General features: G+C 47.3%; 1 protein-coding gene across 1 annotated transcript in view; it reads left to right on the forward strand.

Moving 5' to 3' along the window:
• Positions 1–15,128, forward strand: part of BMERB1 (bMERB domain containing 1) — a 174,798-nt gene that overhangs the window by 133,059 nt on the left and 26,611 nt on the right. Inside the window, exons 4-6 of the mRNA XM_060122659.1 lie at positions 7,183–7,256; positions 12,997–13,111; positions 14,400–14,482. Of these exons, the coding sequence (XP_059978642.1) occupies positions 7,183–7,256; positions 12,997–13,111; positions 14,400–14,482 (272 nt within the window). The remainder of the gene's footprint in view (positions 1–7,182; positions 7,257–12,996; positions 13,112–14,399; positions 14,483–15,128) is intronic.

Below are 15,128 nucleotides of genomic sequence, written 5' to 3' on the forward strand. Positions count from 1 at the left end.
TTCTGAGTGATTGGGGTGCTAGGAGCATTTTTTGTTCTACTATTTGCTCCTTGACACAAGAGCTTCTAAGACCCCGGGAATTTCCAGAGTGATGAGTGTCTTTTCGTGTGCGAATGAGATGCCTGGTGGCTGGAGTCCCTAGGTGGCTTTAGGATGGGGACTGGTCCCCAGAAAGACCAAGACATGATTAGAAGCTTGGAACTTTCAGCTCCACCTCTGCATTCTCTGGGGAGGGGGAGGGGCTGGAGATTGAGTTAATAATTGATCATGCCTACGTGATGAGCCCTCATAAACACCTCTTAAGTATGATGTTCGGAGAGCTTCTGGGTTGGTGAACACATGGAGGTGATGGGAGGGTGGCCCACCTGGGGAGGGCCTGGAAACTCCACACCCTTCCCCATACCTCGCCCTGTGTATCTTTCTTCTAGCTGTTCATCTGTACCTTTTTAAATATCCTTTATAATAAGCTACTAAATGTAAGTAAATGTTATTCTGAGTTTTATGAGCAGTTCTGGCAAATTATTGAACCTGGTAGAGGGGGTCACGGAACCACCAATTCATAGCCAGTTGGTCAGAAGTATAAGTGGTGCAGACTTGCCATTGGCATCTGCATCAGGGGCAGTCTTATGAGACTGAGCCCTTTACCTGTCGGGTCTATGCTACCTCCAGGCAGTGAGTATCAGAATGGAGTTAAATGGCAGGACACCCAGTTGGTGTCCACGAAGAATTGGAGAATTGCCTGGTTTGAGAAAACCCACGCATTTGGTGTCACAAGTGAAGAGTGTATAGGAAAACAGAATTTTCCCTTTAGTCATAGAGGAGGTTTATGGTGAGACTGAGATCCAGGCTGCACATCCCAGACCAGCATTCCACCTCTAAGACCAGATGTTATTTCTTCTCACCCATCCCAAGAAGTCCACCACATCCACAACTTACAGAAGAAGCCGAATAAATATTTTCTTAAAAAGTCAACCCTTTCCTCCGTCAGTCTGCTTCTGCCTTCACATCTTGGTCTCTGCTGGGTTTCCATTAGGCTCCACACCATGTCATTTTCAAAGAAATCTTGTAAAGCAGCAGCGCTGTTATTCTGACAGAGCCTATTCACCTCTCCCTGCCCAAAGCTGGTAAAATGACCAATTTGCTCCATCGTCCCAGCATGAAAGGTTAAGTGCATAATGACACAGACTGACTGTCTTTTCCTTCCTTCATCAGTCAGTTTCTCAGAGATGACATCGCTTTCTCTAGAACCAGCTGGCAGGAGCAGTTTGATTTCCAGGGTTCAGCACAATTCGTGCAGAGAACTGGACTAATGGGGCTTATTGGAAGTTCCAGCCAAGCTTCAAAAGTGCTTTGCATGAACGGTTTAAATGTTTTTTGAATTATATTATTTAATGGCATTGGACAGTCATCATGATGTAATGCTCACAGTGAGCAAGGCATATGAATGTTTATTTTGCTCCTGTTTTTATTAAAAATGCACATATTGGGACTTCCCTGGTGGTCCACTTGTTAAGACTCCGTGCTTCCACTGCAGGGGGCATGGGTTCAATCCCTAATCGGGGAACTAGGATCCTGCCTAACATGTGGCACTGCCAAAAAAAAAAAGACTATCAATAAAAATGTATGATTCCAATATTTTTCAAGAGGCACATATCCACCTACATGTATCAGTGAAGCTGTCTTCAGCTGCATGTAACAGAACATCTGATTGATAGTGTCTTGTACTTTTTTTTTTTTTGGCCGTACCTCATGACCTGCAGGATCTCAGTTCCCCCACCAGGCCGTGGCAGTGAAAGCCTGGAATCCTAACCACTAGGCCACCAGGAAACTCCCAATAGTATCTTCAATTAATTAGGTATCAGTGGGGTAGCTCAAGGATGTCATCAAAAGTCTGGCTGTTTCCTCACTTCCCTATGCCATCCTCATCACAGTGGCTATAGCAGCTTCAGGAGTATGAGGGGATAGCACCCAAGACTCAAATCATCTTCCCCAGAACTGCCCCTCCCGCACAAGAAGACTTCCTCTTACCTCTCATTGCCCCAAAGTGGGTCTCCTGTCTACCTCTAGCTGCCAGGAAGCCTGGGAAAGTAGATGTCTGGCAGAGGCAAATGGGACTGCCATGACTGGTGCTATGGGCTAAATGTGTCCCTCCCCTACCCCCAACAAATTCGTTTGTTGAAGCCCTAATCTCCAATGTGGTGGTCTTTAGAGGTGAAGCCTTTGGGAGGTGATTAAGGTCATGAGGGTGGAGCTTTCATGAATGGGATTAGTGCCCTTATAAAAGAGACCCCAGAGAGAGGATCTCTTTCTCCAACATGTGAGGGTATAGGAAGAAAGCTGTCTGCAAATCAGGAAGAGTCCTCAACAGGAGCAGGACCAGCTGGCAGCTTGATCTTGGACTTCCCAGTCCCTCAGAACTGTGAGAAATCAATGTTTGTTGTTTAAGCCACCCAGTCCATGGTATTTTTGTTATATAGTAGCCTGAACAGACTAAGACAACTGGCTTCTGTTGTTACCGACCTGGGTCCTTGTACTCCTGTAATCAATAGAAATTGATAAGCGGCCAGATGAGGAATTCAGGCAGGGCTTTATTGGGACTCGTGCAGCATGAGGGAAAGAAAACAAGAAACAGGTGCCCGTGCTTGCTCTCCAAGGGCTGGCAAGCTGGTTCTTTAAATAGGGTGAGGGTGGGGGCAGATTGGTGGGTTGGGCTGGAGGGGTGGCTTAGGTGATCTGCCCACCCCCTTGGTGGCGCAGTGTGCAGGGATCATGCACAGTGCCCTACTTTTGCTCTCCACAAAAGAGAAATGGCAGTTGGAGAAATGGAAGGAATGGAGAAATGGCAGTTGATTTGTGGCCTTTTTGTATCTTATTGTTCATAATTGCCTCGACTGCTACTGCACAGGCATGCTTGTGCGTGCAGTTATTTTTAGTCCCTTCTAGTTTCTTTGTATCTGTTGCTTGTGGAGACATGTGTCCAGGTGCAAGCATTGCAGCAAAGGGTCCAGGTCTCAGGTCCCAGCCTGTCTCGCTGAAAGGAGCTGGAGACATTGCCTCCTAAATAGATCAGGGCTATGGGAGGAAGGGGTAGAACGAAGGTCAGTTCAATGTCAGTCTCAACTCCTGCAGCCACTTGGAGAGGAGAGACCATGGTAAAGTGGTCAAGAGCGCCCGCGAGCTTGGGCCGAATCCCAGTGGCCACATACCAGGGTGGCACTTTGGTCACATCGCTTAACTTCCATTTCCTTGTCCGTAGAAATGGAGATAAAAACAGTCCTCTCTCAGGACTGCCATGAGGACTTAGATGAGTTTATGCACAGAAAGCAAATGCTCAATAAACGTTGACTTTTTGTTTCCCTTAATGGTGGAGCCCGTCCCTCCCTCTTCCAGCCTGATTTTTGTTTAGGTAAATTCCCTGATAGACAGATTGGGTGGAGGTTGGGGGAAGCAAGCTCCTTTCCTGGGGATGTTCAGGGAACCACCAGGCTTTGGTTTTGCCAACTGGGGTTTGTAAGTTGAAGACCAGAGGTGAATTGCTTGGGATCTGTCCACTGAAACAAACCTAAAAATGCACAACGTGAGAGTTGTGAGTTAAGATTTATTGGGGGCAAAATGAAGACTATAGCCCAGGAGACAGCATCTCGGATAGCTCTGAGAAACTGCTCCAAAGTGGTAGGGGGGAAGGTCAGTATGTATGTGATTTTGGTGAAGGGGGAGTGTACATGCAGTCAAGCACATATTTTTTGCAGAAGGTTTCTGCTAGTCTCGTGAAAGTTACTGCTAGTCGCGAGGAGCAGACATCACCATGAAGGATTTTAGTGCTTTTCTAGATGCGAGGAGATGCAAGATTGGGCTCATAAAACCATCTCCTGAAAATATCCAACTATCTGAAGACCTGTTCTGCCAGTTTTTCCCAGAGCACAGAGTGCTTCATTTCTGACCTCTACCCTGAACTTTCAGGGGGTGTCGAAGGTCAGCAGCTGCAGTGGCTCATAATTTAATCCTTGTAGAGGTAGATGGCAAGTGCCAATCTGTAGGTGACAGGTCCGAGGACCACGAGGTGTGTGGAAGAGGAAGAGAGAGAAAGAGAAGAGATGGAAAGCTGGCGACAAGAGAAGAATCTGAGGAAAACACAGTGCTATCTACTAGGAATCTTCATGGGGTTCTGACGCATGCCTGTCTGTGAGAGCATCACAAGAATTTCACCTTGCTCGTTAATGTGGGGTGAATGTGGATGTGCTTGGGAGGACTCAGAACATGCTAAGTGCAGTTTCGAGATGGACAAAGGGTGAAGGCCCCCCAGGGCAAGCCCGCCACACCTGGGTTACATGTAGGAAGAAGACTGGCGTGAAATTCACCCGAACACTCGGAGTGGAACAGTGGCCTCTGGTGCACGTGGATCAAGGTTATGTGTAATCTTAGGTTCCTTCTTCGTACTTGTTTGTATTTTCCAAAATTTCTACAATGATCAGGAATCTGTTCTGCAATCAGATAAGAATTCTATTTTAAAAATTTTATTTAAAAAATTTTATAGAGAGGAATATAATTTTTAAAAGTTGTTTTAAGGTTGAACGTTAGCTCTGTTTGTCAAATACCCTGCTTATCCAGCATCATTTTCTCTTTCTTTTCCCCCTGCCTCTTTCTAACGGCTAATAATAGCAACAGATATGATTTACTGAGCCTTGTACTGTGTATGTCCCAGACACGTGCTCAGTGCCTGACATGCATAATAATCCTAGAAAGCTGTACTATTGTAATTCCTATTTCAAAGATGAGGAAAGTTAGACTCAGAGAATTTCTGGCACATGGCCCCTTTGAACTAGAGATGTTTGGTGCCAATACTCTTGCTTCTAACTTTACCTGTTGCTCTTTTGTTCTTTCATCACCTTTCCTTCTCTCATCTTTCAAAAAGTATCTATCAGGTACCCGCGTCAATTCTGTGGTTATAACCCAAGATTTCTCAACTTCATCATGATTGGCATTTTGAACCAGGTAGTTCTCTACTGAGGCGGGCTGCCCTGTGCATTGTAGGATGCTTTGGAACATCCCTGGACTCTACCCACTAGATGCCAGTAGCAATCCCCCCACATACCCAGCAGTAACAACAAATATGTCTCCAGATGTTGCCAGATGCCCCCAGGGGCCAAAATCATCCTCCTTAAGAACCACTGATGGAGCCTCATCTCCACGCTAGATGTGGAAAAGGATTCTGGAGCACCTCCAGTTGAAGGCTCGCAGATAGGAACCCAGGGGAACAGCATGTACCCTTCTGGCAAAGCCCCCAAGCTCATTTGTGGCAGCTGCCACCTGCTGGGACATTCCGGGGCAGGGTTTGACAAGCGCTTGGAGTGCCTGCCCCTGGCAACAGGAGCAGGAGATGCAGGCTGAAACGAGACATTACTGCCACTCGTCCTGAAAGCTGGGATGCTGGGGGTCACACGGGCAGGGCCCCAAGCTGGTCTGTGGATGGCATTTCTGAATGGAGATCAGGTTCTTGGCGAAGACGTCAAGGAAGGAGGCAGAAAGATCAGTGGATTCAGACAAATCGATTTCTGGTCCTGGTCCTGCCCCTACTTGCTGTGCAGACTCAGTTGAGCCTTTTGAGAATATTCCTGCTTTCCTCCATCTCTTCCTGGGACAGAAGGTTGATGTGTCCAAAGTGGTCCACTCCATCCCCTCACCTGCTTCACTCTTCTTCGGAGCATCTGACGTTCTGTTGTATTTGTGTTCACCCTCTGTCTCTCCTGATTAAATTTCAGCTCATGAGGGCAGGGGAGCTGGTGCATCCCTGGAGCCTATGTCATTGGTGAACGTGATAAGTGCTCATTAAAGACATGCAGAATGAAGGCACACACACACCCCATGGGGAAGCTATTTGGAAATATGTCTCAATGGCCATAGACATGTCATACCCTTTGTACTCAGTGGTTTTACTTCTGAAAATCAGTAGCCCCCACCCCAAATAATCCAACACGAAATAAAAGCCTTTTCTTTCGTGGAAAGGTGAATCCATATTCATCCTAACGCGGCTAAAATAGCACAAACAAACAACTCAAAAAGCCCACCTAAGTAATCAAGATAAAGGCATAGGGAATTCCCTGGGAGTCCAGTAGCACTTGGTGCTCTCACTGCCGGGGCCAGGGTTTCATCCCTGGTGAGGGAACTAAGATCCCACAGCCGTGCAGTGTGGAAAAAAAAAAAAGGGCATAATTAAAACTGCTCTGATAAATCTACTTGGTGAAATTCCAGGCAGCCATTACAAATGTTGTTTACAGTAAGATGAGTTAATATTGCAACACACACACATGAAATACATAATACAAAATTGTATATGCAGCCCAATTGCTGAGATTATAGGGGTGAGCTTCCTTTCACACTGTTGGTGGGAATGTCATGCACGGTCCCTCTGAAGGACAGTTTGGAAATTGCTATTAAAATGTTCATGTCACTTAATCCTCCAATTGCATTTCTGGGAATTGACTTAGCAAATAAATAAATTGATTTATTTCTAGGAATCTATCCTAGAATATATCTGGAAATAAGTCTAATACCTATGAATGGGGGGAATGGTTAAATAAATCACTGTATATCGATATAATAGAATATTATATAGTCATTAAAAATGAGATGTGCATATCCTGACATGGAAAGATGCCCAAGACATATCATTAAGTTAAAAAAAGCAAATTGCAAAACGTTTTTTGTGCATGAATGATGGTGTCATCTTTGGTCGTATAAGCATAAACATTTTTTTCAATCTGGAGGAATAGATGACAAACCACTGACAGTGGTTTTCTCTAAAGGATAGAGGGAGATTTTCTGTCTATGCAGTGAATTTCTGTAATGTTTAAAAGCTTTTCACATAGCTGAAAAAGGAAAACACTGAACCCACAGCATGAAGTCTCTCACATATGCCAACAAAAGCCAGGCATGGGAAGACTGGAAGGAACTCTATCAAGGTGTTATTAACTGTGATTGATCATTTCTAAGTCATGGGATAAAGGGCAGTTTGTTTGTTGTTGTTTTTTTTACTTTTGGTGTAAAACTTCTAAAGAGCATGTGTGGGCTTTACAGAGGACAGAACTCCCCCATTAGCCCTCTTTGTTGAAACCAGGGTGGTGCTCAGGGTGTAGAATGTTCTGTTGATGTAACCTGCTGTTGTGCACTGTCCTCTTTCCCCAGGATGGATGACATCCAGCTCTGCAACGACATCATGGACTTGAAGCAGGAGCTGCAGAACTTGGTCGCCATCCCAGGTAACCGTGGGGGACCCCACCTCATGAACCAGCTGCTCAGATCCCCTGTCTGGAAGGCCCTAATGCAGCCTCATTCTTGCAACGCAGTGCTTGCTCCCTGATCACATGGTTCAAACTCTGCATCGGGCAGACCCGGGTTCAAGTCCTAATTCTGACCACCTCCTTGACCTTGGGCAAGTCACATTATCTCTCTGAGACTCAACTTCTCTTCCTGTGAAAATGGGGTAGGAATAGTAATAGTACCTAATTCATTGGGTATAAATCTTACTGCAATAAATGAAACAACACAAGCCACGTGCTTAGCTTGATAGCTGGTCCAAAGAGTCCAGTAAATATTAGCAATGATTACTCTTATTATCCTGTTTGGGAACAGGTAGAGTATGGTGGTTACGAGCTCTGACTTTGGAGTCAAACCTAGATCTGTCATTTATTAATGATGTGACCTTGGGCAAGTTACTTCACTATAACTCGGTTTCTTCGTCTGTAAACTGGGACAATCATGCTATCTACCTCAAAGGATTGTTGTGAGACTGACCGAGGGGTGACACATGTAAAGTACTTAACACAGTTCCCATCTTATAGTGAGTGCGTAATAAATAAGTGCCATTATTATTATTACTATTATTATTATTACTATTATTATTATCATTAACTGAACACATTTCTACTCAGTGGTCAGGACTCAGAGCTTTCACTGCCATGGCCCCAGGTTCAATCCCTGGTCAGGGAACTAAGATGCTGCAAGCCCTGCCATGTGGCCAGAAAAAAACAGAATGAGGAGGGGGAGAAATAGCCAAGTCCAGACACTACCCACTAGAAACTTCCATTTGATTAACGTGGGGCCCTGGCATTGGTCATGTTTACAAGCTTCTCACACGGTTGTGATGGGCAGTCAGGGCTGAGAGCCACTGGGTCAAGTCTCTCATTTTATACTCCTCTGAGGGATCATTTAGTTGAAAGATACAAAAACCCATTGAAGCTTATGTAAACACAAAAGGGGCAGTTACTGGAGACTCCTGGAGCCTGCAGGCATTATCGTATTAGTTTGCTAGGGCTGCCCTGACAAGTTCCCACAAACTTAGTGTCTTAAAACAACAGAACTTTATTCTTTGAGAGAAGCCAGAAGTCCAAAATCAAAGTGTCAGCAGGACCATGCTCCCTCCAAAGGCTGGAACAGAGAATCCCTCTTTGACTCTTCCAGCTTCTGGTGGTTCCCATCAGTCCTTGTTCCTTGGCTTGTAGCTGCCTTATTCCAGTCTCTGCCTCTGTCTTTGTGTGGCCTTCCTCTCTTTGTGTTTCTCTGTGTGTCATCTCCTCTTCTTATAAGGACACCAGTCATTGGATTAAGGGCTGACCCAATGAGTGTGACCTCATCTTAACTGATGGCATCCACAAAGACCCTATTCCCAAATAGCGTATTTCCAAATGAAATTAGGGGTGGCAAGGACGTACTATTTACTCTCAAACAGGCAGGAAGCTCAGCCCAACTCACAAAGGTCGAGAACCAAAAACAGGAAAGCTGTGGAATGTTCTTTGGCCCTTGCTCTCTCTTTCTCTCTCTCTCTTTCTCTCTCTGTCTCTTACTCTCCATTTTGGAGCATGTTCTGTTTTCTCTCTCTATAGCACATGAGCCAAGCAAGGCCACTTTTTTATCAAACCCAACTTGGGTCTGCTTGCCCGCAGGCTGTAAAGCCAATGTACTGACACTGGGTCATGGTGAAGGAAAGTGCAGTGTTTATAGCAGGGCCAAACAAGGAGCCCAGGACAGCTAGTGCTCAAAACGCCCAAACTCCTCCATGGGTTTCAGCAAAGCATTTTTAAAGGCCAGGTGAGGGAGAGGCATCCCAGAGTATGTGATCAGCTCATGCACAATTCTCCGACTGGTGGATGGTGAGGCAACAGGGCGGTGTCACACGGGTGTGTGTGTGTGTGTGTTAACATTATGAATCCTCAGGCTCCAGGAGGCCTGGGGGCTATGTGCTCATCAAGTAGTTAACATCTTCCATTTGGTGGGGGTTTTAGCATCTGTTAAACAACTCAGGAAGTGTGCATCAGATACTGTTATCTAGGGACTTCAGAGAAGAGCTACAGCAGAGGATGTGGGGGAGGGGTCTGTCCCAGGAAGGCCCCACAGGGTGCAGCTCGCTTACAACCTCATCTCCCTTCCATGATTTTCCCACACAAGAGCCCAACTCTCGGGCCTCTGTGTCCCAATTTTCAACTTCCCAGGGGACAGTGATGGGCCCAACATAGACTGACGTCTCCCTCTTGAGAGGAAGGATTCCCAGAGCCCACTGTTGGCTCAGCAGGACACTTGGGTGCCACTGAGAAAGGAGACATGAGTGTGTGGCTACCAGGCCAGCCAAGGCCTCCTCAGGCCACAGGGGCTCCACGGGGGGCCGTGGCAGCCTCTAGAGCATGGGTAGGAAATGGGTGGGAAATGGCTGGGGGTGGGGGTCTTTGGCTGACACAGTGTCTGGGCTGCATGACTGACCAGGACTGGGACTAGGGTAGGAGAACAAGGCGCTCAGCTGGAACATGAAAAATTCAGTAATCATATTTTCATGCAATATTTAAAATACCAAAATTCATGCAAAAATATATACCAAAAGTTTAAATAAAGATGAGGTCGGGGGCTTCACTGGTGGCGCAGTGGTTGAGAGTCCGCCTGCCGATGTAGGAGACACCGGTTCGTGCCCCGGTCCGGGAAGATCCCACATGCCGTGGAGCGGCTGCACCCGTGAGCCATGGCCGCTGAGCCTGCGTGTCCAGAGCCTGTGCTCTGCAACAGGAGAGGCCACAACAGCGAGAGGCCCGCATACTGCAAAAAAAAAAAAAAAAAAGATGAGATCGGTACTGACACTCAATGGGCGGAAGCCAGGAACGCTAACCCTGCATGGAGGGGACAGGCCCCCTGAAGAACAAGTTCTACCTGAAATGCCATCAGCTGTCCTGCTGGGAAACATACAAGGTCATAGGGCCACTTAGCAACAGAGCCCAGGTCCTCAACGGCAGCTCCATTGATTCTGCTGGAAAACTGCATCTTCCCAATCACTTCTGTGCAGAAATTCAGATATTAAAGTTCCCTTTCCTCTCCTGCCTTTCCTGCTCACCTCTCCCCACCTTCTCCTCTGACTCCTTGTTAAGAGCCTTTCTGTGCATTCCTTGGGCCAGTGCCAGGTTTCTAGATGGGTTTAGCTGAGTTTAGGGGGAAAAAAAATGATGCTCCTGGCAATTTATCAATAAAAATATTGAGTAAAGAGAACACTGAATGGCCAAGAAAATCATGTTTCTCCAGCCAGGGTCAGAAAATAATTTACCAGACTGTGATGAGAGAGGACACCTGGAGCCCTCCCCGCCTTCAGGGCTTCTCAAGAACAAGCCAAGATGCCTCACCTCACCTTCACTGCCACCACGGTCCCCTTAGGGCTGGGGTTGCTTAGACCTGGCTGTAGAGGCCATGATACCCTTCCCTTGGACATAAAAATAGTGTCTCCCTCATAGGGTTGTTGGAAAGAATTAATAGCAGTTCTCAAGCAGGGGTGAGTTGGGCCTCCCAGGAGACATGGGCCATGTCTGGAGACAGGCTTGGTTGTCACAACTAAGAGAGGGGGCTGCTACCAGCATCTAGTGGGTAAAGGCCAGGGATGATGCTCAACATCCTACAGTGCACAGGACAGCCCCCATGACAGAGAATGATCCAGGCTCAAATATCAATAGCACCAAGGCTGAGAAACCAGATTAAATAAAAATGTAAAGCTCACGGTAATACAAATACAAAGATAATTGCTACAATTTATTAAGCACTTATATTTTGCACACTTATGCTATGCGACTTGCTTTCCCTTCATTAAATAAGTGTTTATTTCTTTTGTACCTCGTTTGGTAAATATTTAACCTAGAGGGCACTTAATCATTAAAGCAACAGTGACTGTATAAAATCATAGCCTATAATAGTAGCAGCTGACTGTTCATGAACTCTTACTATCCACCAGGCTGTGAGCCTAGGGTTTTACTTGATTTCTCTCTCTTAAAACTTGCAACAACTTTATGATTATCTGTGTTGAGAAACTGGATGCTCAGAGAGGTTGAGGAATGTGCCCAGCGTCACACAGCTAGGAAGGGGAGGAGCTGGGGCATTAAGCCACGACTGTCTGATTCTATGCCAAGGGCTCACAGTTGTGATAGGGTCTACAGGCCAGGGAAACCAGTTAGGAGGTCATGGCATGGTCCAGGGAGAGCTGATGGTGGCCTGGGCTAAGGAGATGTGCTGGAGGAGATAGATGAGAAGCAAGTTGGAGGGTCACATCGGCAAGCACGTGAAGATGCTAGGAATCAGGTGTGTGATGCCAGCAGGGGATAAAGTTGGCAAGTAGGTGGGTGATGATGGCCAAAAAAAATGTGTCCCTAGATAGATGGGTGGTGCCTGGAAGCAGGTGAGTGATGCTTGCAGGCAGGTATGTGATACCTGCAGGTAAGTGGGTGATGCCTACAGCTAGGTGGGTGGGGCCTGCAGGTAGATAGGTGGGGCTTAAGGTAGGTAGGTAGTACCTGGAGACGGGTGGTACCTGGAGGCAGGTGAGAGATGCTGGCAGAAAGGGTATGTTACACGCAAAAGCAGGTGAACAGCATTGGCTGGTGGTGTGGAGACTTAGGTCAGTAACTGGTTTGTAAGCTAGCACAGACCCCTTTGAGAAGGTGGCTTCTCCCGTGAGTTGCTGGGAGGGGCTGCATGAGCAGAGGGCTGCAGCTGAGTATCTGGGGAGGCTGGGGGATGCCTGAACTGGCAAGAGATAGAAAACGGGGATGAATAACTTGGGCAGGGAGGTTTGTGAGTTCCTGGGGGCCCTGCCAGTTGCTATGTGACTCTGGCTTAGATCTGGGGCCTGGCGGAGGACAGGGGAATATTGGAGGGCTGTCGCTGGTAACTTGGAGAGAACGGTGACATCACTCCCCAAGTCCAAGGGTGCTGTGGTTAACTCGCCTGCAGAGGGCAGGGAGGCTCTGTGGTACCGACGAGTGACTTGCAGAATCAGACTTCGGGACCCACCTCGAGAGGAATGATGCTGCCATCGTCAACGCAGCGATGAGCAGGAACCCAGGGGCTGCTAGCAATTCCACTCCACTTCCTCACTCCCCTTCTGATTAATGAAAGAAACCGATTTTCTCTCTAATCCAAATATTATATTCTCCTTGCCTCTGGTTCTGCCCCCAGGTCTAGAGGAAATGGTCAGTGCCAGTTCCAGCAGGCAGATGGACAAGCTGCCCCATGATTTTTATCTTCTGAAAAAGTTTCTGCCCTCCTAGTTTTCTCAGTCCTCGTGTCCAGCCCTCGTTCTTTTGTTTCCTCTATGGCGCTCTAGCCCTTGGTATTTGGAACAGGATGGGAAAGCGTGGGCGCTTTCCTTCTGACAGATTGGTTGAGCCTCGCTATAGAGTAATTCCCTCCTGCCCCCGGCCTTCTGCACGACCCCCTTGCAGCAGCAGCATCATTTACCGGGCACACACCACGGGCCAGCTCTATGCAAAGTCATTTACTAACATCACCACAGTCTCGCATTCAAGCCTCACTGTGTATTTTACAGAGGAGGAAACAGAAACTTGAAGAGGTCAAGTTGCTTCTCCAAGTTCATCCAGCAAGTTAAATGGTAGAGCCAGGATTCCAACCCTGACCCCTCGGACTCAACTGCTTTCAACAGCTACACTCAAACTGTCTTTGCTAATGTTGTATTCTTCCCAGAAAAAGAAAAAACCAAGTTGCAGAAGCAGAGAGAGGACGAGCTAATCCAGAAGATCCACAAACTGGTGCAGAAGAGAGACTTCCTGGTGGACGATGCAGAGGTTGAGCGGCTAAGGTAAGTGGGCGGTATGTCCCCTGAGCAGAGGGCTGGGGCTGTTAGAACACAACTCAGTTGCCTTCCAAAACCCGTCACCTGCTCCCAGGACTCACAGCTTTGCAACAGGCATGGCCTGGGCAAACGCTCCCCAAACACTGGATCCAGATGAATCCTGGCCTTCTGGCCTGAGGACCCACTTCACATTCAAGAGAAACTCAAATCCAGCTCCAAAATGTTTTGCAAAGGCCTGTGGATCTTAAGTGAATGTTATTTGAGGAGGTAACCAGGGAGGAATTACATCACATAACACACGGCAGAGCTTCCTGCACATTTTTTTCACTGAGCTTTCTCCCAGCTCATCAAGGCAACTTTTCCAGAAACTTCCATTGGTTTCTACAGAAACTCTGCCCCCTGTACTAACTTGCTTCCTTGCCTGCCCACTTCCCAGCTTTGTTCTTTCCCTTTCCCTCTCCTAGATGGCTCTGATGCCCCTTCCTAGCCTTCAGGGTCTCCTATTTGCAGATGCACCTGCCACCTGGATCTGGACAACCATGGGCCCTGGAGCCATGGTGCACCTGAAGGCTCCCCAGGGAGCCAGGGCACGGGAAAGATGTGAATATTGATTCTTGAATGTTTTTGTGCTGGAGGAAGGCCTTTGGAGTTGTCCACAGGGGAGAGGCTCAGAGGGCCTTTTCCAAACCAGAGGGCAACTTCCTTTTAATTCTCTGTGTCCTCCTGAGTCCTCTGAGGCCCCTAGGATGCGCCTTGCCCAACTCAACCAGGCTTGGATTGTTGACTTTGCTCCTGGTGACCCTTGGAAGAGCTGAGGTGACTTGCCCTCTGAGACCTGCCTCGTACCTTGTCTAGGGTAACATAAAAGTGCAGGGTCAGGAGAGGGGCTGCCCAGCTCACTAAACCTCCATCAGGGAGGCTGGGTCCTGTAACATACCTGCCTCTCCCCTGGGGTCTCACACTAGTGAGAGTAGCCATTTACTCCATCATTGATATGTGTCTCTGCTTCAGAGTAGATTCATCAAACAAAACACACACACACTATACACACATAACAACATATGCACACCACACACACACAACACACATGTACCACCCACATATAACACACAACACACATGTACCACCCACACATCAACATACATGCACCGCCACACATAACACACAGCAATACACATGCACCATCTACAAAGTCTGATACATGATCCCACACTCTTGCCTCATTTCATCAGTTCCTTGATGCTCTCTTAGCTTACTGTACTTTCTTCTTGTCTTTACACATCTGTCTACACAGGGAGCAAGAAGAAGACAAGGAAATGGCCGATTTTCTGAGAATCAAGTTAAAACCTCTAGACAAAGTAACCAAATCTCCAGCCAGTGAGTGCATACGTTATTCCTTCTCCTCCCCCCATCCAAGAGAAAAGGAAATTTAAAAGAGATCTTGAAGCCGAGGGGGGGCACAACAAAATGATTTCTACAGATCAAACTTGAGCCCAGGAAGGCAGCAGGCAGGGCCAGCTTCATGGGTGAGAAACCTGTGCAGTTTCCCAGGGCCTAGAAGGGCACTATGCTTGCTTTAGTGCCCTGCTATTGCTGTCTTGGAATTCTTAAGAATTTTCGAACAGGGGGCCCTGCATTTTCATTTTGCGCTGGGTTCTGCAAACTGTGCAGCTAATTCTGGCAGCAGCTGTCACTCTCTAATCATATGGTGTGGTGCACTTCATTGAAGGAGTTGGGTGGCCACTGAGGCAAGAAGGTGAGGACTGAGGGCCATGGAGCTCTGGCCTCTGTTGGAGCTGGAGTCGCTGGAGGAATGGAGCCAGAAGTTTACTTCTCAGAGTATTAGCCTCACGAGATACTCAGAGCGAAAAGGGTTCTGTGTGAAATAAGTTTGGGAGATGCTGTGTATTTGACCCTCTCTTTGTAGGCTTCCAATGTCCATTAGCATATTAAAGTGATAATGGGTCCTGCTGTCTAGGAACTACCTTCTCTTTGTTGGCCCAATGAGACCACACTTTGAGTT

The sequence above is a fragment of the Lagenorhynchus albirostris genome, chromosome 15, assembly GCF_949774975.1.
Source record: "Lagenorhynchus albirostris chromosome 15, mLagAlb1.1, whole genome shotgun sequence".
In the NCBI taxonomy this organism is placed as follows: domain Eukaryota; kingdom Metazoa; phylum Chordata; class Mammalia; order Artiodactyla; family Delphinidae; genus Lagenorhynchus; species Lagenorhynchus albirostris.